The sequence below is a fragment of the Cervus canadensis genome, chromosome 16 (genome assembly GCF_019320065.1).
Source record: "Cervus canadensis isolate Bull #8, Minnesota chromosome 16, ASM1932006v1, whole genome shotgun sequence".
In the NCBI taxonomy this organism is placed as follows: Eukaryota; Metazoa; Chordata; class Mammalia; order Artiodactyla; family Cervidae; genus Cervus; species Cervus canadensis.
Window position 1 is genome coordinate 32,048,500 of NC_057401.1, and position 26,879 is coordinate 32,075,378.

At 37.5% G+C, this 26,879-nt stretch overlaps 2 protein-coding genes across 7 annotated transcripts in view; both read left to right on the forward strand.

The window, feature by feature from the left end:
• PRKAA1 (protein kinase AMP-activated catalytic subunit alpha 1) overlaps nt 1-18,070 on the forward strand; it is a 28,081-nt gene extending 10,011 nt beyond the window's left edge. For 3 of the 4 annotated variants that reach the window (XM_043488413.1, XM_043488415.1, XM_043488414.1), the window contains 8 exons: nt 1,074-1,215; nt 2,889-2,982; nt 6,456-6,600; nt 8,811-8,898; nt 10,880-11,104; nt 13,044-13,530; nt 13,641-13,767; nt 15,069-18,070. In XM_043488413.1, coding sequence (XP_043344348.1) covers nt 1,074-1,215; nt 2,889-2,982; nt 6,456-6,600; nt 8,811-8,898; nt 10,880-11,104; nt 13,044-13,530; nt 13,641-13,767; nt 15,069-15,313 — 1,553 coding nt within the window. In that variant the 3' untranslated portion in view covers nt 15,314-18,070. The remainder of the gene's footprint in view (nt 1-1,073; nt 1,216-2,888; nt 2,983-6,455; nt 6,601-8,810; nt 8,899-10,879; nt 11,105-13,043; nt 13,531-13,640; nt 13,768-15,068) is intronic. The other variant, XM_043488416.1, reaches the window with a different exon arrangement.
• Nucleotides 18,071-22,217: 4,147 nt separating this feature from the next.
• The window catches only part of TTC33 (tetratricopeptide repeat domain 33), a 30,470-nt gene continuing 25,808 nt past the window's right edge, over nt 22,218-26,879 (forward strand). Inside the window, exons 1-2 of one of the 3 annotated variants that reach the window (XM_043488418.1) lie at nt 22,218-22,381; nt 25,529-25,750. In XM_043488418.1, coding sequence (XP_043344353.1) covers nt 25,530-25,750 — 221 coding nt within the window. In that variant the 5' untranslated portion in view covers nt 22,218-22,381; nt 25,529. Of the gene's footprint in view, nt 22,382-22,403; nt 22,602-25,525; nt 25,751-26,879 lie in introns of those variants that run through there. The other 2 variants (XM_043488417.1, XM_043488419.1) reach the window with 2 other exon arrangements.

A 26,879-nucleotide genomic window follows, 5' to 3' on the forward strand; every position in this document is an offset into this window, starting at 1 on the left:
TCACCCTATGGAGTATGTAGTATTGTTATTTTGAATACAAAGTTGAAATAATTTAACTTGTTCAAGTCAAAGTTTAGTAATTAGAGAGCTTTCCACATAGCTGTTGCTTAGGACTTTGCTTCATTAAATTACTGGGAGTTGTCTTCTTTTTCTCCTATACTGGATCCCTTCTTTACTGAATACCATCTTGGTTTACTTCTTGATTTTGTTGGAATATAAATTCTCCACTAGATCCTTAGAAAAGACTTTGCCACTATTAAAAAAAAATGTCTAAATTCTGTTACAACCATTGATTATCTGGGTATAACATTCAAAATTGAAAGGTAATCACTAGAATTTTTTTCTTATTTTTAAAAATAGAAACTACATGCTTATGAACCAAAATTTAAAAGGTTCAAGGGCTTATAGAGAAAGCATGTCTAACATGAGGGAGGTTTTTGGAATGAGGAAACTGTTTTGTATCTGATTATAGCAGTGATGACACCAATTTCCACATGTGTTAAAATCCATAGAATTGCACATCAAAAGAGAAAAGCTCAATTTGTATGTATGCCAGATTAAAAAACGAAAAGTAAGAGAATTTAAAGTAGAGAACAATAAAGAAGTTGCTTGCTTTCTCTCTGCCTTAGCCTTCCAACTTTCCTTTCTGGAAGAAACCACAGTTACTAGTTTCTTATGTGTCTTCCCACTTGAAAGTGAAAGTATTAGTCACTCAGTCATGTCTGACTCTTTGCAACCCCATGGACTCTAATCTGCCAAACTCCTCTGATCATGGACTTATCCAGGCAAGAATACTGGAGTGGGTAGCCATTCTTTTCTCCAGGGGATCTTCCCAACCCAGGGACTGAACCTGAGTCTCCTGCATTGTGGGCAGATTCTTTACCATCTGAGCCACGAGGGAAGCCCATACTTAATCACTCTTAAACATTCAGGGGTAAATCAGGCAGAATTGAAAGGAACTTGGATTTGCTTAAGTATTTTTGGAGAATGCTAAGATTTCTACTCTTAGAATAGTTCTAAATATGTTACTAACCAAACCTGGCACTAATTTGTTAAAATCATTTCTCCTACAGTTGGCAAACATGAATTGACTGGGCATAAAGTTGCTGTGAAGATACTGAATCGGCAGAAGATTCGAAGCCTTGATGTAGTAGGAAAAATCCGCAGAGAAATTCAGAACCTCAAGCTTTTCAGGCATCCTCATATAATTAAACTGTAAGATCTGATTATATTAAGTATAGTCATATCATTTTTTCATCATTTTTGTTAACCTGCTTAATCCGACAAGTGAGAAAGATGAGTGACATTTCTTCAGTTTATTCCTGAGAGTTTTAGAAGTTCTTCCTGTTCATGTATTTATCTAACCCCATTCATGGTCACTTAAGCCTGAGTCCACATTTTGCCCTTGTGTTTATCAGCTGTTATATTTCTTATTTTCTGAGCTGATGTCCTTTTGCTAGATGACTTTCAGTGCCCTCCTATTGCTATAGAACCAACAATGATTTGCAAAACAAAAATGCCTGACCTCCAAATTTCCACGTGACATTAGTTAGCCTCACTAGAGACAGTACAGTAGAAAGTCTCCCCCACTCCTGTACACTGGTTCTAGCTGACAAAACAAATAATCAATAGAATTTTAGAAATCCAAATTTCAAAAGGCAGTAGTACTACTGTTGTTTTACAGTTGCCAGTTTTAGGGTCTACAGATAACTTATTTACTGCTTGGCTTTATTATGCAGATTATAAATTAAAACTGTTTAGGCTTTTGTATTGAACTGGCTGATTGAAAGTTTGTTTCACCCTCACCTCTTCTCATTTGTTGAAGTGCCATGGTTTTAAATACCATCTTCGTGCTGACAGCCCTTAAGTATACATCTCCTGCTTTGAAACCCATTCCCTGGGTTTCAGACTCTATGCCCGCTGCCTATTTTACATCTCCATTTGGGTGTGCACGAGGCATGCGAAACTCGGTATGGGTAAACCTGAGCTCTCTGTTACCCTCCCATACCTGGTCTTCCACGGTTTTAAACATCTCAGTTGATAATCTGGTTCCTCAGGGCAGAAACTTACGAACTATCCTTAACTTTACTATTTCTCTCACTTCCCAACCTCCATTCCATCTCTTCCTGCAAAAATATATCTAGGATCTGATTCCAGTTGCTTCATTGTCATCACCCCGGTGTGGGCCCCCTTCATTTCTTTAATGCACTACTGCAGTAGCCACCTACTTCTACCCTACTGCCCCATCAGTTCTTCACATTGCTGCCATCAATCAAAGTTATTACCCTTTTAATCGGCCAGGCCACATGACTGCTTTGCTTAAAACCTTCATTAGCTGTCTCTCTGCCAGAGAATAAAAGCCACTGCCTCATCACGGCTTTGTAAGGCTCTGTGTCCTCTGGTACCAGTTGCCTCTTTGACCCCACATCCTGTTTTCTCTCTCCCGGCTCACTCAGCTCCAGCCTTCCTACCATTGCTCAAACACGCCAGGCAGGCTTCCTCCTGCGGGCCTTTGCACTTGCTGTTCCCTCTGCCTGGTTCACCTTCTTGGTATTGGCATAGTTTATTCCCTGATGTGCATTAGGCTCTGTTACATGTTACTTTATCAGAGAGGCCTTCCTTGGACACCCTGTATGAAATATTTCCCTTAGTTTGCTTTATTTCTCTTCATAGCATGTTCCACCACCTGAGATATTGCTTTTTTATTTAGTGTCTGTTTCCTGGCTCCTGGAAAATAAACTCCGTGAGAGTAGAGAATCTATTTTGTTCACTGCAGTTTTCCCAGCTTCCGGCACAGTGCCTGGTGTATTATAGGCGCTTAGTAGATCTTTACTGAATGAATGAATGTACATGTTTTAATGCTGGTAGGTAATGTTTTCTCTCACCAGGTACCAGGTCATCAGTACACCATCTGATATTTTCATGGTGATGGAATATGTCTCAGGAGGAGAGCTATTTGATTATATCTGTAAAAATGGAAGGGTAAGCAGTTCTGATTTCATCCTGTATATATTTTATAACTCCCCTTATCCTTTACAAGCATCAGAATATTAGAAAGCAGTTCTGTTAAGAGTTCTATTTAATAACCAGTCCCCTTAGTCACATATTTGCCTAGAATCACAGACTTGTTAGAGCTAGGAAGGATCTTAAAGATTATATCCTTAGCCTACTTACACAGATATGGAAACTGAGACTCATGGATTTTTTTTTTTTGCTCAAGGTCACTTGATTTATTGTGATAGGATTAGATTGAGACCCTAGAACTCATGATCTTCAGACTTGGCTTCTGGGGCACACGAGTACTTATAATATATATCTTAAAGTATGTATTTAATCCTTAAAAAACATATTATTTGATACTTAGAAATCTGGGCCTTGCTAGTCAACCCTAGTTACATTTAAATTACATTCATGTTTTGGTTTCAGAAATCTGATGTACCTGGAATAGTAAGAACAGGCTCCATGAAGGAGGTGGGAATTAGACTTAAAGAATTTAGAGTTGGAAGGAACTTTAGAAGACATTTTGAACAGTATCTTAAGTTACAGATACAAAAACAGAACATTGCCCCTGCCGTACTTTTTCTCATACCCAGAGTATGTGGTATGCAAAAACCTCTTCTGGAGGAGCCTCATCAAGCACTGAGAAGCCAATTGTTTTCCCTCCCAATCTAAAGTTCTTTATATCATTCATTCATTTGTTCTGCGTAGCATATCTGTTCACTTTCATCAAAATCAAAATCATTAACCAAGTTAATTTTGATCTTACCATTTCTTAACATGATTCATTTCAATTTCAGGTATTCTACTTGTCTTTTCACCCTCTGCTTCTTCCACCGACCCCCTGCCCTCATCCCTGGCACCAATATTCTGCCTAAAAAAATGGAAAAAGACACAAGTTGAATTGGTGTCTTGCTTCTTATCTTTTCCATTTTTCATGTCCTGATCATTTTGCTTTACAGTATGGGAATTGTGCTCAATTTTACCCATTGTATACTAAAATTCCAGCTGTCATTTTTTATTTCTTCCTTGTTTGTGAAGTCGTCTTTCTTTAAATAAGCCTATTTTTTTGTTCCACAGAGATAATAAACATCTGTTTGAGAATGCCAATTTCTTTAAAATTTTTTTTCTTTTCTTTCCTTCATTGCTTCTGTACCTTCTGTGCGCCCTGCTTTTTTCTGTTCATTTTATTGGTCTTTGTCTTTTGTGCATGACCCTTGCTTAGATATCTGGGGATTGTGGGTTGTCCACTCATATTTGAAAGTGAAATTCTAAATGCCAAGGTCAGGAGGGTGGAATTTATTAATTGATGGACCTTCCCATCAGTTGAATGGGTAGGAACTTATCTGTTTTACTAGGGAACACCAAATGTCAATAATAAACAATATTTTTTCCTTGCTCAGATAGTTGCTCCAGAAGAAACCTTCCAGTTTCCTTGAGGGTGTGAGCTTAGCTGCCAGTGCTCTGCGAGCTAAATGGGGAAAGGCCCACAAGGCTCACTGGTTACTATGCTGACTTTCATTTAAGCCCTGTGTTCTCCATGTGGTGCCTCATTCCCGCTCTAGTGTCCTTGAGGAACAGGGCTGGTTTAGCCTTACTAAAGAGTAAATCATGGCTCTTATTCCCCAGTAAGGGTGGTGAGCTTAAAACTTCTCTCTTCAATCAGCTGTCCTGTTTTCAGTCCATTTCTCACTTCTACCATCAGAAATTCCCAACACTTCAATATCTAAGCCCTTCAAGAAGTCTGTGTGCGGATGGGTTTATCATTGAGCTCCACCCCTAAAGGCTTAGGTTTCCGCTTGCTGTGGTTAGCCAAGTCTTTATCACTGGTCATCTACCCTCTCACTTACTGACTCCCCTCAGTTACTGCCCTGCCTTCTCTTGCTCTTTTGTCTTTCTTTGCTGTCATCTTAGTGACGTTCCATCTTCCATGTTTAAATGGAAATATGCTTTGACTTTTCTAGTCTTTCTTTATAGACTTCCCCTCCTTGATCCTTTGTACTGTATTTATTATTAATATAGTATTGAATATAACTTTCATTTTTGTAGCCTAACTAGTTGTTTTACCTCTTGTATTTTGTTTTCTCAGTTAATTTTCTTTCACATTTAGAACACATTGTTCTTTTTATTTAGTATATTTATATATGAAGTCGTATTAGAAAATGAACCTATATTTCTTCTAGAAGTAAACTAGATTGCTAATCATTATTACCTGCTCTTGAGGAAGGGTATCTCTTATCTCTTTGATAGTTTTGGTTTTGCTTTCAAAAGAATTTACTGGTTCATCTTCCAGATTATCTATTACCATTTAAGGTGTAGGAACCTAGTTTTAGAATGCTAATTTGTGACCTTGTTAAAGAATTGCATGTTAGAGTCCTTTGCCTAGAGGATTAATAGCTTGTTTATTAAATATGACTTCTTGGGAGCAGCCATATCCAAGTAATGGTTTTCACTTATGGAAGAAAATCATAAAATAAGAAAATATAGATAAATGGAAAGAGAAGTTTTAAAAAATATTTTTTAAAATGTGGTACAGCATAAGATATAATTTTTTCAGTAAGTGGAGTAAAGATAAATGCTGTTATATTTTATAAAGGCTTCCCTCATGGCTCAGCTGGTAGAGAATCCGCCTGCAATGCAGGAGACCTGGGTTTGATCCCTGGGTTGGGAGGATGTCCTAGAGAAGGGAAGAGCTATCCACTCCACTATTCTGGCCTGGAGAATTCCATGGACTATATATAGTCCATGGGGTCGCAAAGAGACACTGAGTGGCCTTCACTTTCACTATATTTTATAAAACAAATGAATTAGGGTTTTTCTTTTTTTTAAATTAAAACACCTTTTATTTCAGAAGATAGGATAACATGGTTGCTTGCTAATTCATTAACAATGCTTAAATGTTGCTTTCTCACATGGTTCAAACCAGTATTCTCCACCCCAATGTAATTCTCTGTGCCGTTGTCGTGCGTTGTTTTTCTTCTGAACACTCTTTCTTTTTATTTATGTGTCTATTCTTTAACTAGATTAGGGCCTCTTTTTAATCACTGCTATATCACGAGTGTCTAAAACAGTGCATGGCACATTGAAGGTATTCAATAAATATTTGCTAAAAGAATCAAAAAGTATTTGTAATTAATAGGAGAAAACATGCCTAGTTTCAAGTAAAAATTGAAATTATTCGAAATAGCACATGATATTTAGATGAGAACAAGCTATTACAGAGTATAGTCATGAGAGTGATAATATTAGAAAATTGAGTTACTGATTTGAGTTCTAAGATTCTCCTAGCATTTCTGTTTTGTGCTGCCTATACCATCTCCCCATTTGAAAAGCATCTCATGAGTGAGGTTCATTTGGAAGATTCTTGCATTTTCACAGTTTTATAGGCTAGAGAATTATAGATAGACTACTTTCTTTTGAAAGACACACCTTTAAGTTGCCTCTCTACTTTTTCTTAGCTGGATGAAAAAGAAAGTCGACGACTGTTTCAACAAATCCTTTCTGGTGTGGATTACTGTCACAGGCATATGGTGGTCCACAGAGATTTGAAACCTGAAAACGTCCTGCTTGATGCACACATGAATGCAAAGATAGCTGATTTTGGTAAGGAGATTTTTATAGTTTCATATGTTCATTATGTTTAACAAACATCAGTAGGTTTCTTCAGGTAACTTGTATATAATCAACTGAATATCCCAAAGTAGTATATCCTCACTATTAGTATAGGAGCATACGAAAAGGAGTAAAAATAAGGAATTCTCTTTTCATATCTTTATGTCTTTAAAATTGACTTTTATTACATTAGGCAGACAATTTAAATTGGCAGCATTAGCAACATCATCTGAAAAGAGACCATTATTTGTGAAGGAGAAGTTAGCAACCTATTTCCATGTGTTCTTCTGATCAACTATGGAGCAAGAGGAAGAAACTGGGCTGAAGTTACTCGGACTTTGAAAGCCAGAAGGCAAACCATGTGAACAAAATTATTTTTAAAAAATGAAAGTAAAGTATTTTAAATGATAGAAAAGCATAATTTCAGCTTGAGGAGAATGTAATTAGTTTTCCTATATAAATTGCCATTGACATTATTAAACCTAAGATAAAAATGAATCTCTGCAGCTCTCTTGCTTAGTTTCAGTTCAGATCAGAGGAGATGCTTATAAATTTTATTTTCTTCAGTTTTGTATATATGATCTATTTTAGAGATTCACTAAATAGTTCCCAACACCTCTGAGCTACTGAGATTTTTTTTTAAATAACTGACTAAGTTATTTGACTTCCTTATTCTTTAGTTGTTATTATTTTTATTCACTGTATTTTTGAAGAAGCAGAGTTTTCTTTTCCTATTTTTCTTTTTTTGGCTGCACCTGTGATTTCCAAAATCACTGCAGATGGTGATTGCAGCCATGAAATTAAAAGATGCTTACTCCTTGGAAGGAAAGTTATGACCAACCTAGACAGCATATTAAAAAGCAGAAACATTACTTTGTCAACAAAGGTCTGTCTAGTCAAGGTTATGGTTTTTCCAGTAGTCATGTATGGATGTGAGAGTTGGACTATAAAGAAAGCTGAGTGCAGAAGAATTGATGCTTTTGAACTGTGGTGTTGGAGAAGACTCTTGAGAGTCCCTTGGACTGCAAGGAGATCCACCCAAGTTATCCTAAAGGAAATCAGTCCTGGGTGTTCATTGGAAAGACTGATGTTGAAGCTGAAGCGCCAGGATTTTGGCCACCTGATACGAAGAACTGACTCATTTGAAAAGACCCTGATGTTGGGAAAGATTGAAGGCAGGAAGAAAAGGGGATGACAGAGGATGAGATGGTTAGATGGCATCACCGACTCAATGGACATGAGTTTGGGTGTAAACTCTGGGGACTGGTGATGGACAGGGAGGCCTGGTGTGCTGCAGTTGGGATCGCAAATAGTTGGACACGACTGAGCGACTGTACTGAACTGAACTGTGATTTGCAGGATCTTAGTTCCCTGACCAGGAATTGAACCTGAGCCATAGCAGTGAAAGCACTGAGTCCTAAACACTGGACTGCCAGGGAATTCCTGAGTTTTTTAATTTTGTACTAGAACTATGAAGAAACTTGGATATTAAAAATTATATATATATATATATATATATATATTTTAAGAATCAGATCAGGGGTTAATAGAAATTCTGAATTTTAATTCCAGTCTACATTTTTTCCCTAGTAATTTCTTTATTAATAAAACATGCCCAGTTTTTTTTTAAGCTTTTTATTTTATATTAGAGTATAGCCAGTTGACAATGTTGTGATAGTTTCAAGTGGACAGCAAAGGGACTCAGCCATACATATACATGTACCCATTCTACCCCAAACTCCCTTCTCATCCAGGCTGCCACATGACAGTGAGCAGCATTCCCTGTGCTACAGTAGGATCGTTGGTTATCCCTTTTAAATATAGCAAGAGCATACATGTCGATCTCAAACTCCCTATCTCTACCCCCTGTTCTTCCTCACCTGGCAAATGTAAGTTTGTTCTCTAAGTCTGTGAATCTTAAACTTGCCCAGTTTATTCTAATAAGCAAAATAACTAATAGCTTAATATGTACTCACTGAACTCCTGACCTTGCACTAACTTTAACTGTTGAAACAGATTACAGGTTTTATGGCATAAAGGCAGACTATTTGGAAACAACAAAGGATGTAGGATTCTGTTGAAAGAAAGAACAAAATGATGATTTATCACTTTAATGCAAACTCAGTTTTATTGTTTAATGGAATTTTGTTTTTATTTTTGTCCTTGGGAAATCTTGAGCGGTGAATTTTGTGCATTTCCAGGTCTTTCAAACATGATGTCAGATGGTGAATTTTTAAGAACAAGTTGTGGCTCACCCAACTATGCTGCACCAGAAGTAATTTCAGGAAGGTAGTGTCTGACACCTCCTCCCTGCCCAGTGTATATGTGATCATGTTTTTCTTCTAGACTTCGTTAGTCTGTAGTATAGTACTCAATTCTGGTGAAAGAAATTTAAAGCTTATTCTTTTGTCATCCAAAAAGTGTTCTAAGAATAAAACATTATAAGTGAGTAAGGATTAAGAACTCCATTTATAGAGGAGGATATTGGTTTGTAAGTTAATATAATATTAGTTAAATGAGAGTACTTTCATTTTTTTCCCCTGGTGGAAGAAATTGAAGGCTTAAAAACTAGCAAGTTTAAAAGTGAGACATTAAAAACTTGAATAATACAGAAATATCTAGTAGTAAGAAATGGTTTACTATTTGCTTAGATGAAGAATTAAAAGTGTAATGTGTAGCTTTAATTTTTCAAATTAGCTTTAGCTTTTATGATAAGGTATTTTGGGGAATTGGACTGAAGTATTGATAAAAACTTCAGATTTCATTTATTTTTAATTGTCATTCTTTAAATCTTCTAGAGGCTAAAATAAGAATTCTAGTCTCAGTTTATTTATACTAACTGCCAGCATTGAGAACATGAAGATCTTAGTATAAGGCAGCTTTTTGAATAGTTTATGTAACAGTAAAATTTACTTTTTTGAAGAGGAATTGTTCTTCATTATACTACTGAAATAGAAAACAGAGAAGCTAAAGTTTGTTTACTAGTTTTTATCATTAACTTTTAATAACTTTTCATTCAAACCTTATTTCTTTGTTTGAATGTCTTACATCCTGATTTAGAATGTAGAAATGTAGTATTTTCTTTCTATTTTCATAAGCTAGCTAGCCTACGCAGAGAAATTATGTTTGTGTTAAGGCATGGATATGAGTAAGGCAAAAATATCTAATTTTAGATTTATCAAGGTTCATCTTTATCTTTTTATATTAGCAGGTGAATATTAAAATTATTTCATGTGGGCTGTGTAAATTATTTGGGGAAGAAGACAATTCAGGACCTGGATTTTGGGGGCATTGTTCATTAACTAAACAAAAAGATATATTAATTGTGCATATATATAATGGACCATTACTGAAGTCTGTTTTCCCAGTTTGGATAAGGTCTTCCTGTGTGGTCTAGATGTATGGAAACCTTTACTTTCAAAACAGTATTTATTAGTCAGTTCAACAATTTATTTGACCAGTTTAAAGAAACCCTTTCCCTGAAGCCAGACTTTGAATGGGTTATCTAGTTAGTCTGCAGCTAGTTGTCAGTAGGGCTTCATTCTGATGGCTCAGTGGTAAAGAATCCACCTGCTACGCAGGAGACCTGAGTTCGAACTTTGGGTCAAGAAGATCCCTTGGAGAAGGAAATGGTAACCCAGTCCAGTATTCTTGCCTGGGGAATTCCATGGACAGAGGAGCCTGACGGGCTACAGTCCATTGGGTCGCAAAAGAGTTGGACACGACTTAGCAACTAAATAACGATGACAGTTAAGTCAGCAGGCTACAGTACAATGCAAATAAGAGTTTAAAGTTCTCTGCAAATCAGTTAGCTGGGCTTCATTCCACAGCTTCAGGCGCCTTTTACCTTGGTATAAGGTCTTAGGTTATTGGGGAGAGTGGGTTTATAGTCTATCACTACAGAACATTCCCAGTTGAGGAAAGATCACTTAATCTGTAACCAAAAAACAGTGGTTTTAAATTCAGTAATGATATGTTTGTTCAAAGTTTGGCCCTATTGGTTGGATATCATGAGGACAATTGTAAGGTAGTAAGGAGAGAATTTTAGCTATAGTCTGTAACTTTAAAAAAATTCTTAATTTTTGTTTTCCAAGATGATACTGATAGAATTAGTGTAGAATCTCTATGTGTAGTACATAGCAGTGACTTATAGAAACCATATTCAGACTAAGAATTCTTTATGAAGTATCTGTATTTAAAATGCATGATTAATTAATTGACTCTTAAGTTACTAATGCTTGTTTAACCCAGTTGGTATTTCCTGTTGCAGATTGTATGCTGGTCCAGAGGTGGATATATGGAGCAGTGGGGTTATCCTCTACGCTTTATTATGTGGAACCCTTCCATTTGATGATGATCATGTGCCAACTCTTTTTAAGAAGATATGTGACGGGATCTTTTATACCCCTCAGTATTTAAATCCTTCTGTGATTAGCCTTTTGAAACATATGCTGCAGGTGGATCCCATGAAGAGAGCCACAATCAAAGATATCAGGTGATAAAGCAACCTGACTGTCAGATCTAACAGTATCAGTGATATAAGTCAAGTGAAAGAGAAATTTGCAGAACAGTATGTACAGTGTAATCCCGTTTTTATGTTAAAAATAGTTTATAGACTCAAACTTATTTTATCTTTATTTAAAAATACTAAACTGGCTACCTTAGGAAGTAAGATTAGGAGGAGGAAAGGCTTTCACTTTTTGCTTATGCTTCTTTATCTGTTTTGAAATTGTAACTGTGAACATTATATTACTTTTTAAATTTAAAAAAAGGTAATGAAAAAAATAAAAGGACCTTAGTAGGGTGTTAGATTTGGTAGTGATTCTCTAAGATTTTCTATAATATGCTTCATGTTTGACTTTTAACACATTCTCATACTTTTTCATAGTAAATGTGTATGTTACTTTTTGAGTTCTCATCTTACAAGTTACTGTATTTTTTCCTTTTGTTCATCTCAAGGAATGAGAAAATTTTAATTCAATCAATGACATGTTTGTTTTTGTAGTAGTATACATTGAATTACATATGAAATTACTGTTTTGTAAGTAAAAAAGTCCAACAATATTGCCAGTTTCATGTGGTTCAACCTAATAGTTTAAATAAGGCAAAAGTGATGATGACAAATCTCAAATTTGAGCAGGTCATTTCTGATGAAGATAATACTGCAAACTTTGTTTCTTCTACCATTGTTTTTCTTTCCTTTTTTCGTTAATGGAAATTTCTCTTTTGGTCTTCTAATGTTTATATAGAACATTTCTCTGAGATGGAAGGAGAAGGATGAAAGAAATCAGATGGGTATCTGAGACTAGTAAAGAAGAAAGTATTAGGGCAATGAAGAAGAAAGAGCATGTGTAGAACTTAAAGTTTGATTCTTAAAATAGATAAACAATAAGGACCTACTTTATAAGCACAGGGGACCCTATTCAATACTATGTAGTGACCTGTGTGGGGAAAGAGTCTAAGAAAGAGTGGATATGTGTGCAACTGATTCACTGTGCTGACAGCAGAAAGTAACACAACATTGTAAAACCAACTACAGTTTAAAAAAAAAGCTTATTCCTTTCCAATTACTCCATATTCTGCAGACTAAAAAAGAGAATGAATGGCAGGTCATGACTTTACTACTAGAGGAGAAGGACTGATCCATCGCTAAAATTTATATTTCAGAATATCTTAGTTAGAGGTGGTTTTCCTTGTGTTTTACATATTTTTTTCCCAATTTAAATGAAATATGTGACAATTGGAAAAGACTTAGAAAACACCAAAAACATTAGAGAATTTAAATGATCTTTAATTCCGTTATCCAGAAGATAATCTTTGTTCTTTGGGGTGTTTCCTCTCAGTGTTTTTAGTTTTAGCATATTTTTATATAATTCAAGTCAAAAAATATCTTTTTATATATAAAACTAGGAAATCCTCTGTTCCTTCATTAAAATAAGGGGATATTATTATCTTATTGGAGTTGTTTGAAAATGAGGTGAGATAACAGATATGAAGTGTTCAGCCTAAAATCTACCACATAGTAAGCATTCGATGAGTGAAAGCTGTCTATTTTTGTTGTTATATATATTTTTTCACTTAACATTATATCCAAAGAGGAAGCCACTGACTAATTTTATTCTTTTCTGAGCTGGAAATAAGATGGTCTTTACCATTAGTATGTCATTGCCATTTGTTCCAAAAATTTAAAGTGTAGACACTTCTTCCTGGTTGCTCCAGTAGTTCTCTCCCTCTTACTATCAGAGGAAGGCTGGAGCATTTCTGTTATACAGTGAAATGTGAGCCAAAAGAGAAAAATCTGTTTTAAAAAAATGATAACACAGTATGAATATAAATATAAAGGGTAATACTGTATGAGTATAAATTCCCCCAAACAGTTACTTTCAGCCTCATCTCTCCTCCAAACCCTTCTGACACCTACCATTTTCTCTCAGGGAACATGAATGGTTTAAACAGGACCTTCCAAAATATCTCTTTCCTGAGGATCCATCGTATAGCTCAACCATGATTGATGATGAAGCCTTAAAAGAAGTATGTGAAAAATTTGAGTGCTCAGAAGAGGAGGTTCTCAGCTGCCTTTATAACAGAAATCACCAGGACCCTTTGGCAGTTGCCTACCACCTCATAATAGATAACAGGAGGATAATGAATGAGGCCAAAGATTTTTACTTGGCAACAAGCCCACCAGATTCCTTTCTTGACGATCACCACTTGACCCGGCCCCATCCTGAAAGAGTACCATTCTTGGTTGCTGAAACTCCCAGGGCGCGCCATACCCTCGACGAATTAAATCCACAGAAATCCAAACACCAAGGTGTAAGGAAAGCAAAATGGCATTTGGGAATTAGAAGTCAAAGTCGGCCAAATGATATCATGGCAGAAGTTTGTAGAGCAATTAAACAACTGGATTATGAATGGAAGGTAAGAAAGAAAGAGCATTCTGATTATTAGCATATTTGACAAACCTGTAGTCTATCATGTTTTACAGAAGAATTCCTTTACACTTTGTTTTTGTCCATTCCATGTGCTAGGTTGTAAACCCGTATTATTTGCGTGTTCGGAGGAAGAATCCTGTGACAAGTACATACTCCAAAATGAGTCTGCAGTTATACCAAGTGGATAGTAGAACATATTTATTGGATTTCCGAAGTATTGATGGTATGTACATCACACAGAACAACCTAGACAACATATTAGACCTTGTTACTTAATTTGGCATTTTAGTAAATCTTTGAGTCTTTTGAAGCTTCTTGAATTGTACCTCGTAATTCAATAGCAAAAGAACATAAAAGCACCTTTTAGATTTGAATATTTGAGAATCTTGGAAATAGTTTATTGTCCTTTTAAGACTATCTTCTAAAATCCTTAAAGCCTTATACAGCTTTATCCTCAAGTGATAGTTTGTTACTTTTTTGTTTCTTGTAGTTCATTTTGGTAAGATGAAATGCTTTATTTAGAATAAATGTTGACTTTGCTGTTAAAGTCAGTAGCATTAAACTTAAAAAATATCTGATATTTAATAAAATTCATTGAAGTTTTAGAGTACAGTGCTTCCCTGGTGGCTCAGAGGTAAAGAATCCACCTGCCAATGCAGGGTTATTTCTCTGGGTCGGGAAGATCCCCTGGAGAAGGAAATGGCAACCCACTCCAGCATTCTCGCCTGGGAAATCCCATGGACAGAGAAGCCTGCTGGGCTACAGTCCATGGGGTCGTAAAGAGTTGGATGTGACTGAGCATGCATGCACACAGCTGTGTACATATAAATGCTCTCTCACGAACAGAATCTTTAAGTAGACGTGTTTATGGCTTTTCTTCATTGGCCAAGTCAATTAAGATATGTTGCCACTTTTGTTCACTTATGAGATTTACCCATGACTTTGTCTTCTTTATAAACTCAAAGATAGTACTTACATAGTATCAGAAAGACACAGCTTTAAGCTATGATATGTTGGCCAAACCTGTTTGTCTGTTTATGTCCAGATGGTATTAATCTATGTTATGCCACTTGCCTCTTTTATACACAGTAATGTATTCCCCTGATGACTTAGTAAGATTGTGTACATATTTGGCTACTCATCAGTCTTGCAATCCAGGATTAAGAGCTCAATGAACTAATAATGAGGCTTAATAAACATCATTCACTAGCAACAAAATTCAACCTTTCTATATTACAATAATAAAATAAATGCACTTAAAATTTGAATCTTGGAAATCATCTCATCTAATTCCTTGCTTTATTAATAAGAAAACATAAACCCCTAACAGTTAAGTGACTTGCCATAGGTAACAAGTGAACAGAGAGGTAAATCTTGAAACTTCATTGCCTCTGTTATAGGGAGTATTCAAAACAAACATGCTCTTGATAGCTGGTCTCACTTAAAGAAGCAAATTAAATACTGTTAAAATTTTGGGAAGGGTGTCATGGATTAGAATAAATTGAATTTTTTTTTTTTACCCAGATGAAATTACTGAAGCCAAATCAGGGACTGCTACTCCACAGAGATCGGGCTCAGTTAGCAACTATCGAGCGTGCCAAAGGAATGATTCAGATGCTGAGGCTCAAGGAAAATCCTCAGAAGCTTCTCTTACCTCATCTGTAACCTCACTTGACTCTTCTCCTGTTGAATTAACTCCAAGACCTGGAAGTCACACAATAGAATTTTTTGAGATGTGCGCGAATCTAATTAAAATTCTTGCACAGTAAACCTAAAACTTTGCTTATTTCTTTGATAGCAATAAGCATGCATAATAAATCATAGCCAAATGCTTCCATGTATAATCAAGTTATACATAATTATAACTGAGGGTTGGCCTTTTGGAATGCAATTTGCACAGAGGTTGAAACATGATTAACAGTTAAAAGCATAATGTGCAAAAATGAATTAAGACAATTTTGTTCATTGTTCAGTAGGCATATAGAATAATATACTATGCGCAATGAATTATAGGTCTCTCAGGCTCACTTGATTTTTTGGCTATTTTATATTTAGTGTATACAGGGCTTTGTAGAATATTAATTTACCATAAAGGCCTTCATATGTTAATTACATGTTGATGTGTTATATATTTGCTTCAAAGATTTATTCAATAAAGATTTGCCTAGAGACTTCCCTGGCAGTTCAGTGGTTAAGACTCTGTGCTTCCAATGTAGGGGGTGCAGGTTCGATCCCTGGTAGGGGAACTCAGATCCCTCATGCCGCGTGGTGCGGCCAAAAAAGGAATAGAGAAATAAATATTTGACTAGAATCCGCAGAGACCTTTAGAGGTGATTTTGTTTTCTGGGCTCCTTAATTTAGCAAGTATTTTCAACATTAGGGACAGCCTGGATGATTCTTCCATATCCTCTCCTTAATTTTCTGTAGTGTATGGTAAGCCACATTAAAGATACCTGACACAGTTAAATTTTTTTCTTTTAGTTTGTTAAGTGCAAAAACATACAGAACTTATATATTCAGATACTCCAGGCACTAATTCTAATTCTACAATTTGCCCCACTATATTCTGTATATAAATTGCTCTTTTTGTCACAAGAGCTGTGTTGCATATACTGTAAATAAATCATTGGTTGGTTTGACATTTGCCAATATCACAGAGTCCTCTCTCCTAATCATGTCAGTCAGTATTAAACGTATGCAGGAATGTCTGGTCATTCAATCATGTACCTTTTAAATTGATTCAGTGCATAGGACATGTCTTAAAAACCATTAACTGCTTAGACAGGACTTTTTCTCCTAAATTTCATTATGGCCATTTTTTAGAAGAAAAATTGAAAGGCTGTAAGGTGATCACATGTGTTATCTACCACCTAGATTCAATATTTGTTAACATTTTGCCATATTTATCTATATATCTGTATGTAGATACAGTTATATATATATGTGTATATGTATGTGTGTATATATGCTTTTTTCCCCTGAACAACTTGGACATTGCAGATAGACTCATCATGCCTCAAAACTTAAAGCATCTCCTAAAAAGTGATGACATTCTCCTAAAAAACCATAATACCATAATACATTCTCTAATGCCATCTAATCATGCATATTTACATTTCCCTCATTGTCATACAAATTTGTTTCAAACCAGGCTCCAACTAAAGTTTACACATTGCATTTGGTTGTCTCTTAGCTATTACCTTATTGTTTTGATAAAATATGGAACAAATCAGTTCTTCTAACTAGTCACATTTGCTATGGATTTTCATTACTTAAAGTAGCATATGGGAACTGCCCAAAGTTGCTTAATCCTCCTAAGAACTCAGATTTATATTTTCTTTTTCTTGCTCTTAGTGTAATGCATTACATACTAGGTGTAAGAAAAAAATTCAGCCACCTCATATAAAATTTGTATCATGTGTATGCTAATAAAAAAATACTGTGTCATTCATAATTGCCTTATATTTTAACTTCAAGAAAGTTTTTTTGGTATTAATTATCTTTCCATTGCAACAGAACTCTACCCCCCCCCCCCCCAAGACTCTTGATATTGTAGTATTGTTTTTGGCGCCTATGTAACCTGATGATAATGCTCTCAAATGTCATGATAGCTTGTATAGTTGTAGCTCCAGCATCCCTAGAAACATGCACTGAATTCAAGAGAAAACCTTGCTTCCTTCTGTCCAGGGCTTATTGTATTCAACTTAGAATTGGAAAACTGTATAAAATTATGGGAGTTCCATTTAAATATAAGTTCAAACTGTATTTATAACTTGTATGTGGCCCTCTGTTTTGGAGATACTGACTTCATGTAGGCTCTCTAAGTGCAGCATTATGTTCCTAATGTTAAGAACAGAAGACTGTATTTTTAAAGCTACAGATTTGTATATAGAGCTAAGACATTGTTGTAATGTCTCTGACCTGTTGCGGGGAGTGGGGAACAAAAACAGGAACCAATTAAATAGGACCTTCTAAAAATTGTTGATTTTGTAAACAGCTTCTTTTTAAGTTATTGTGATTCCTTTAAGTTGCTGGGTTTTATTTTGGATACTTAAATATTGCACTTGGACAAATAGTATGATAAATGCACAGACTATTGCAAGTAGGTTCTTTTTAAGCTGGGATATTTGAAATGACAACTTTTGGTTGAGAATGTCAAGGTTTCATCACAGTTTCCACAAATTTACTGTTGTTTGCAAATTCTTACTAATTGAAGATGTAAGGGAGTCAATGCAAATGATTTTTAATCTTTTTTTATTATGTTTTCAGCAATTTATATTTTTTGTGACTTTATGCAACCATATTTTTACTTTGTCTTGACAACTGAAAGATGTATAAGGCTTTTGCCAGAAATGTACTGTACACAGTTTTAAATAACAGATTTTACTGATATGTAAAATTTTTGCCATTAAAATAAATGATTTCTCACTGAGAGGAACTTTTCTACCAGGTTGGGGGACTGGGGAGCTTAATATATCTAATTTAAGGTAATTTCACTGAAATAAACTCCATTGCTTTTACTTTGATTATATTTTTTCTTTGCATGGCTTTGTAGTTTTTCAGAGTTTTAAATCATTTTATACAGAAAATTCTGACCTCTCACCTTGCCACCCACCCCCAGCCCCCCTTTTGGCCTTTCAGTGATACCATTCACTCTGAATGATTGGTGGACTATGGGTGGATGTAGAACTCCATGCACCTTTGGAATGAAAGAAAAAAATGCTTTAAATCTTTTCCGCTTAACTCCTTCCGAGTCCCCCATCCATAACAGAAATCCTATTTTCATTGTGAGTTTTCTTCACTAGATGAATCAAAGCCTACACACAACATAACTATAAATTGGTAGTATGGTAGAAATCAGTCTTTGTGGTAGAAGATTTTTGAGGCTTGTTCACGTTTGTCTTGACCAGGGTATACTTAAGGATACAATTTCAAATACTTTGACTTGGAAAATGGAAAATAAAAAATACGATTTTTCATTGGTTTACAATGCGGTTAACTTTAACTTCTGAGAAAACTATGTGGAAAAAAAAAAAGTTACTTGTTATGGCCAACCATCTGTGTACCTTTTAAACAGTGTGCCTAAATATAAAGTATAGTGCTTGAGCAGATTTTGGCACTTGAATGTTATGATTTTTGTTTCATCTAAATTAGTGAGCTTTTGTTTCATCTAAAAAACACCTGGACAAAATATTAAGTTCTATATAAAAGTAGAGCAGTTACCTTTGGCTGCTAACATTGGATTTGGTTAGAATACTACTACTGTTAGAATTCAATCAGTAAAAAATCTTATATCCCTTATGGCATTGTTGGCTTGTGTTAGATTGTCAACATTCTGAATCTTTAAAATAACTTGATAATTGAACAACAGAAAACAGTACTAAAGAGTATTATGAACAACACATGGGTTGTTCTTTTAGGGGACTTATAAATTTTTCTAGATATTTATCCTGACTGAACAAAATTGTACAAGAAATTCTTTTGCCTGAAAAATCAATATTTATTGAACTGTTCTATTGTAAAAAGATTGTTCTATTTATTGTGAATGACAATAAATGTTAACTATGACAAATTTAGAGGATTTCTAACAACTTGGAAGATGATCATGTTGTCTATATAGGCAGCATGGGAAATTATTAAATATGTCAATAGGTGCATTATGGTCATAGAGCAAAGTAAGTAGTGAAGTGGTGGGGGTAGCCTTTACCAGGGTAGAGTGGATCAAGATAAAGTTATTTGAGAGGTTTGATATAGACTCCTAGAAAGGTGTACAGCTTCAAGCACCATTTACTTATTCACTCTGCAAACTCTATCTTCTTGTATGGCTACTATGAACCAAGCACTATGAATGTGACCATAAGGCATAAATCCTGCTCTGAATCCTTAGATACATACACTTTAAAGATTTTTATAGAGGTCTAACATACGCAGAGAAGTGCTCAAATCAAATATTTCCCTTGATGAATTTTCAGTAGGTTTGCAATGAACATGGCCATGTAAACCTCTGCCCAGGTGAAGAAACACTGCCACCACCATAGTAGTATCTTTTTATTAATACCAGAAGTGATATAATAAATGATATACTATCACTTCTGCTATATCTTTGAGGCAACAGAGAACAATCCTGGTATGATGTGGGAAGTAACTACACAAGAGTGTGACTGCAAGGGGTAGGGCTCATAGGTGGCTATCTTGGACGTTGGCTACCACAATTGCATACTGCTTATTTTGAAAAAACTGGTTCACTTCTGCAGTTCTTATAAATGCTGGAAACATCTAATCCAACAATAAAAAAGAAAATCACATTTGATACCACCACTGATCTCATCAGAAAAGTCTGGGGACTTCCCTGACAGTCTAGTGGAAAAGACTGTGCTTCCACTGCAGGGATTGTGGGTGCATTCCCTGGTTGGAAACTAAGATCCCACATGCTCAGCAGTGTGGCCAAAAAAAAAAAAAAGTCTGGAAGTACCAGGAAGCTGGCAAGATAAGTATGTCAAATACAAGTATTCCAAAATGGTTTGTTGTTTAGTCGCTAAGTTGTGTCCGACTCTTTGTGACTCCATAGATATGATAAAATTTTGCAATAACGAGCTCATGGTCTGAACCACAGTTCGCTCCAGGTCTTCTTTTTGCCGACTGTATAGAGCTTCTCCAGTGCCCACTGCAAAGAATATAATCCATCTGATTTCGGTATTGACCATTTGGTGATGTCCACACATAGTCGTCTCCTGTGCTGTTGGAAAAGGGTGTGTGCTATGACCAGTGTGCTCGCTTGAAAAAACGGTTAGCCTTTGCCCAGCTTCATTTTGTACTCCAAGGCCAAACTTGGCTGTTACTCCAGCTATCTCTTGCTTAAATTCTTGAATTTTATTTTTGGCAACACTGTCAATTGTTTTCCTTGAGGTAGAGCCGGCGCCTTTCCTTCATTTTCAAAATGTTCGGCAGACCCAAGCCTGAATAATCAGCAGGTGTGCCAGTTCTTCTAAGTAAAAGTTGTATTCCACAAAAAAAGTATTTGTTTATAACATAATCTCACATGTTCTTATATTTTGTCCTACCTCCTTTCGAAGAGGATGGTCTGCTTTTCTGGGCGCCTGATGTCTTTCTGCTAGCGGTCAGAAGTTGTTTTGTGACGTTTGCTCAGCGTTCACGTGTTCCTTCATGAATTTGTAGGGGAGAAAGCGGTCTCCCCGTCCTAATCCTCCGCCATCTTGGCTCCTCCCTCTCACGTATTTTTATAGTGTAATCTCACAAGTGCTTTTATCTTGAGACATCATACTTCAACGAGCAAAAGTACTTTGTACCTCCCATTTTTGTCACACAGAATATTAAAAAGGCGTGTATACTCAGGGTTAATAAAATGATTTTTACTGCTTCTTTAAGGACACTCAGTGACTGAATCTTCTTTTTCTAACAATGAATGTGTACTGAGGAAAGAATACAATGACTACTAGTACAGCTTGGTATCGCCACCTTGATTTGCGTTGAGCTGCCAGTGGTTTTAGCCACCATTGCTTTTCCATTCTTACTGCAAATGTCAACATTATGAAAAAGGTAAATGATGTCATGATAGTATGAAAATATAGTTTTGTTTTTAAATTTATTTGGCTGCACTGGGTCTCTGTTGCAGCAGGTAAGATCTTCATTTCGTCATGTGGTATCTGTCATTGTCACGCTCGGCCTGCAGAGCAGGCTGTCTTCAGGGGTTGCAGTGCACAGACTCTATGGTGTGGCATGAGGGATTTTTAGTTTCCCAATCAGGTACGGAACCTGTGTCCCCTGCATTTCAAGGCGGATTCTAACCCACAGAGAAGTCCCGCAAATACTTCTGACTCTGAAAGGATCTTGAGGACCCTCAGGGGTCTGAGGCTCAACTTTGGAGAATCATTGTTTCCCATCAGTGGTTCTCAAAGAGGCAGGGGAGGGGGACCCATCTTTCTTCCAGGGACTTTGGGCAACTTCGGGAGACATTTTTGGTTGTCACCACTGGTGGGGTGGTAGTGGAGGCTACTGGCATCTAGTGCCCAGGGTTACTACTGAACACCCTGCTGCGCAGAGGAGAGTCACCGCCTTCCCCCGCCCTAGAATGATCCAGTTGGAAACGTTACACCCTTGAGGTTGAGAAAACTAGGTCTACAAAAATGAAACCACAACACTGAGAAATCAACAATTCCATTTTCTCAATTTCCTAAACACTTCCCTGTGTTACACGTTCCCACTTTACTTTTCAAAACAGCTACTTTCGGGCCATAGTTCTTTAGAGACGCTGCATCCAACTTTTTTGCCCCCTCGGCTGCCCTCCCCCGCCGACCCCTGCCCCCTAGTTGAGCTACGGTCCTCCCCGGTCCTCTCCCCACCCTCATATATTTTATGGTTCGGTTTGCCTCTGTCCTCAGCGCCTGGCAGATCTCAACTAGGTTGTAAATTCCTTCAGGGAGAGCCGCTCTCGATTTCCCCCGAAGTCGTTTTCCGCGCTCTACCTGCTGACTGGATGGGCCTCGCGATACCACCAGCGAAGTCCTCTCCACGCGAACTCAGCCTGCGCAGACGCAGTTTCCCTCGCTCCCAAACTGTGGGCACCAGCGCTCCGATGCTCTCGTCTGCCGCTAGAGGGCGCGCCCGATCCGGGCGGCCCGGACTACCAGCCTCGGAGGGTAATAATGGGGGGGGGGCGGCCGCAGTGACTCCTGGGACTTGTAGTCCCAGGGAAAAGATTGCGTGTGAAAGGCACTGAGTCGCCTCTTCCCACCTCGCTGCTCCGGACGGTTCGGACGCCCCAGGCCGGCCAACCCCCTCTCTTGGAAGACCCGGCACCTACGGCAAGCGGGAAGGAGGTGGGGCACATAATTTCCGGTTCCGGTGGGTAAAGGGCAAGCGGAATGTAAACAGGGGGCCCGGGGAGTGGTCTTCGGGTAACACAGGCTACCGGTCTGTGGTGAAGTCGGCGGAAGTTGGGGGAAAACGAGGCTGGTGGGTCTTGGGGTGACGGCAGTAAGGAGCTTCAGAAGTCGGAGTTGAGGCCTACCGCGGGTGTGGCAGAGCCGGGACGCTAAGGTTGGTCTCTAGGGACCAGCAGTTTGGGGTTCAGGCCCTCCCTGGTACTCCCGCCCCGGGCTGGAGGAGCGGAAGGTAGCTGACTTTGCACCCTGCGGGGACGGGGCCGTGGCCGGGGCGGGACTCTGAACTCGCAGGTGACGTCCTGGGCAGCCCTTGTGAACTTCGCAGTGTTTTTTTTGTGTGTGTATGTGCCAAATGAGGGGAAGTCGCTAGTACTGGTTTCTCTCTTGCGGTAACGTGTTCGGGTAAATCGTTTCTTGCGGAATCCCTCACCTCCGAATATATCCGTATACGCAGAAGGATGCTGTTTTGCTTGTTTGTGTTCTTCAGTTTCCTCACCTTCGTTGCTTCATTTTCCGACGCCCTGAAGAGAAGCGTTCTCTAGCTTGTGGCAGGGTAGAATGTCTGTGTTATTAGGGTTCCCACACTATGTTGGCTTCCCTGGTGGCTCGGTAAAGAATCTGTCTGCAATGCAGGAGACCCGGGTTCGATCCCAGGGTCGGGAAGATCCCCTGGCGAAGGGAATGGCAACCCACTCCAGTATTTTGCCTGGAGAATCCCCATGGACAGAGGAAGCCTGGCGGGCTGCAGTCCATGGGGTCGCAAAGAGTCGGGCACGACTGAATGCCTAACACACACTATTTCGTCCCTCACATTGCCGACTTGGAAACTTGAAGCCAGAAAACTTAACCATCCTCATTCTTGTCACCTTTAGTGGTAAATGCAAAACTTCTTAACATGACTTATGCTAATATCTTGTGAGACCTTTCTAACGAGCCATTCTCATGTTCTCTTTCTGTACTTCTGGACTTAAGTTCCCTAGTAAACACACTTAAATTTTCAGGCTTTTGTTGTTGTTGTTGTTCTTTCCCTGTGTTGCTTGCAGTGATCTTCGAACATAGGAAACTCATTCTCCCCTATTCTCATGGGTTTGGGAAGAGGATTTGGCTTTGTCCTCATTCCCTGGTATAGTTTATAATCCATTACTTCTGCAGGCTTTCCTAAAAATCTCTGCTCCTGTGGAAAGCATGTGGTTTACCCCTGTCAGCCTATCCATTCTTTCTTGGTTAGTTTTGAGGTGGTTTTTGTTTTGGCTTCCTTTCTCAGCAGGTGAGATCCTAGTTCCCCAACTAGGGATGGATCCCAAACCCCCTGCAGTGGAAGCATGCAATCCCAACCACTCGACCCCCAGGGAAGTCCCACCCAGTACATTTCTTGATTGCTGTAGTTTATTGACACTTCATTAAGAACTTAGGCACATGACCCACAATTTTCTTACCTCTCCAAAATCTGCCATTATCTTAGGCCTTTCCATGTTAGTGACCTCATAGCCACCCACACGTTTTTTTGGTCTCTTTCTTCCTAGTGGTTATACTTTATTTCAGTGTGCATCGGTGATGAAGAGCTTGGTATCTGCTGGAGCTTATTATTTCATGTCTCTCCCTTGGGTACTCCCACCATGCCCATTCTTTGATAGTTGTGTGAAGACCTCTGGTCCATTGCTTTTCCTTAGCCCAATAGTTGATCAGTCAGTTGATACTCTCTTTGGGGGTTGTAGGCTCCTTTAAGAATGGAATGAAAGCTTAGAGACTCTTGTGCGGGGTGCACACAAACATATAAAAATTCATATACAATTCCAAAGGTTTCTCAGTATCTATAAACCCATTCATGTAACTAACAAGAGTTCTTGATCCCTCAGTAAATCCCTTCTCAAAATAAATATTTGTTGAATTCTTTCAGGGTTTTCTTTAACTTTGTTCCATCAGTTAGACTCACTCAGCCCTTATATTTTGTATTATTATTGCAAATTCACAAAGCAGTTTAATATTTGTTGTCATTCTGATTAACTGTATAGTTCTGTGAATTAAGTCATTTACCAGTTTTGAATCTTTCAAAAAACTTTTTATGATGGAAAATTTCAAACATATATGCAAAGAGAGAAGAAAGTAAAAAGACTGCATGTACTCATCACCTAACTTTATTACTTATCAACTCATAGCAATCTTTTAATCTGTATATCTTATATTGCACTCATCACTCCTGCTGATTACTTTGAAACAATTCCTAGATACCGTGTAATTTCATGTAAAATATTTTAATATGTATTCCTAAAAGATGAGCATTCTTTTTGTCAATATAATACTATTATACCTGAAAAAGCAGGAATTTCTTAATATCATTAAATATGAAGCCATTGTTCTGGTCCCCCCTATTATTTCATAAATTTTTCCTCCCCATTGGCTTGTTTGATTCTGTAGCTAAACAAGATCCACACGTTGTGTTTGGTTTGTGTGTTTCTTAAGTCTCTCTTAATCTAGGGGATACCTCCCAACTTTTCTTTTTTTCGTGAAGAAACCAGTTTATTTTTCTGTTTGTTGCTGTCTTGTCTCAGACATGCTATTTAGCGTACTCCTCTGTATCCCTTATTTCTTGTAAACTGGTAGAGGTATGATGTGATTTAGTGTTAATTTTGGCAGGAATACTTCATGGCTGCTCTGTCACTTCCATCAGGAGATACATATTGTGAACTTGTCTTTCTTTACCGTGTTGGGCTTCCCTGGTGGCTCAGGCAATAAAGAATCCACCTGCAATGCAGGAGACCTGGGTTCCATCCCTGAGTTGGGAAGATCCTCTGGAGAAGGAAATGGCAACCCACTCCAGTATTCTTGCCTGGAGAATCCCATGGACGGAGGAAACTGGCAGGCTGTAGTCCATGGGGTCACAGAGTCAGAAATGATTGAGTGACTAACACTTTCACTTTGGGATGTTAGCAGCCTTAGATGATTATCGCCTAGATTCACTATTTTAATTTGGGGCCAGAAAATGGTGACAGCCTTATCCTTTTATTCTTTCTTTACCTGTTGGTGTACTTCTATAAAGGGCCAATTATGAAATTTAAAGCTCTCTCTTTGTAATTTTTCCAGAATGGCTTCCTTTGGATGGAAAAGGAAGATTGGTGAGAAGGTCTCAAAGGTCACATCCCAGCAGTTTGAAGCTGAAGCTGCTGATGAGAAGGATGCAGTCGGGAAAGATGAAAGTATCTGGCTTCATGCTGTTAAACGGAGGAAAGAAAGTCTCCTTGAAGGCTGTGCCGAGAAAAGCAAACAGCTGAAGGATGAAGGAGCCACTTTGGCTGAAAATAAAAGGTATGTTTTTAGAGTTTTCTTTTAGAGGATGGCTTTGGTCTTTGGTAGGATGGAATGCTCTTCAGATCATCCAGAGATCTACAGTCAGGCCTGTGTGCTGTTGACTGGTATATCCTTTGTGGTGCTGAAGCGTTTGAGACATTAGAAGTAGTAGTGCTAAACAAGAAGCTCTTTTTAAAAATTCTTTTCTCTGTTCTTTTTCTTCTTCTTTTTTTCCCTATTGGTAAGGATGATTATAAAAGATTCCTTGCTTATCATTTTTGTCTTAATTGAGTCAAAGTTGAAGAACCAGCCTTTTTGTTTCTAGGAATGTTATTGTGATTCTGGGAGTAATCTTACTGAATTTTAATGTAAAACATGAAGTAATGCTTAAACTAAAATATTCACACCTCAGATTGGAAGTGAAGGGAAGACAATCAGTCAACGACAACTAACAGCTTCTTGTCCTAATGTTAGATTGTGAATTCTCATTTGTAGTGTTTAGGCACAAAGATTTTTCTCTTGTAGGACTTCATGAGATTGGCCATTCTATCTTAGAAGAAAATCAACTATAATTTTTCCACATTCATGAAATCATTTTGAGAACATCCATAAAACATCTTTAGAAATTCCTGTAGAGGCCTGTTAAAAGTTCATTAATTTTGTTGTTTTTATCTTTTTCTCTAGACCACACTATGTGTAGAAGGGAAGAGCTATTCAGTTATTCCCATGGGATTCCCTCTGAATTTCCTGTGGTAGATGAGAGATATCAACTTTGTGGATAAACAAATAGCTTTTTTTCCCCTTGCATGTCAAAACATTGAGTCATTTCACTGAAATCAGCTGGATTGGATGCTTTATTTTGAATGTAGAACACTGTGAGAAAATTAAGTATTTTAGTTCTTTAGCATTTGTTTTTGGATTACTGTACACACAGCTTTGAAAGATCACTAAACAGAATTAAAGGAATCTGTAGTTCTGTGAGTTGTCTGGCTCCTCTGTGCCAAAAATAAATAGAAATAATGGTTTAAAAATATCTAAGAGAATATTCAACATGGTTGAAAGTAATATGAGGAGTAGGAAATAATATAAGGAAGAATAGTAAAGTTAAAAGAATAGAACTCAATCCTTGTTTTCTTAATCAACTTCA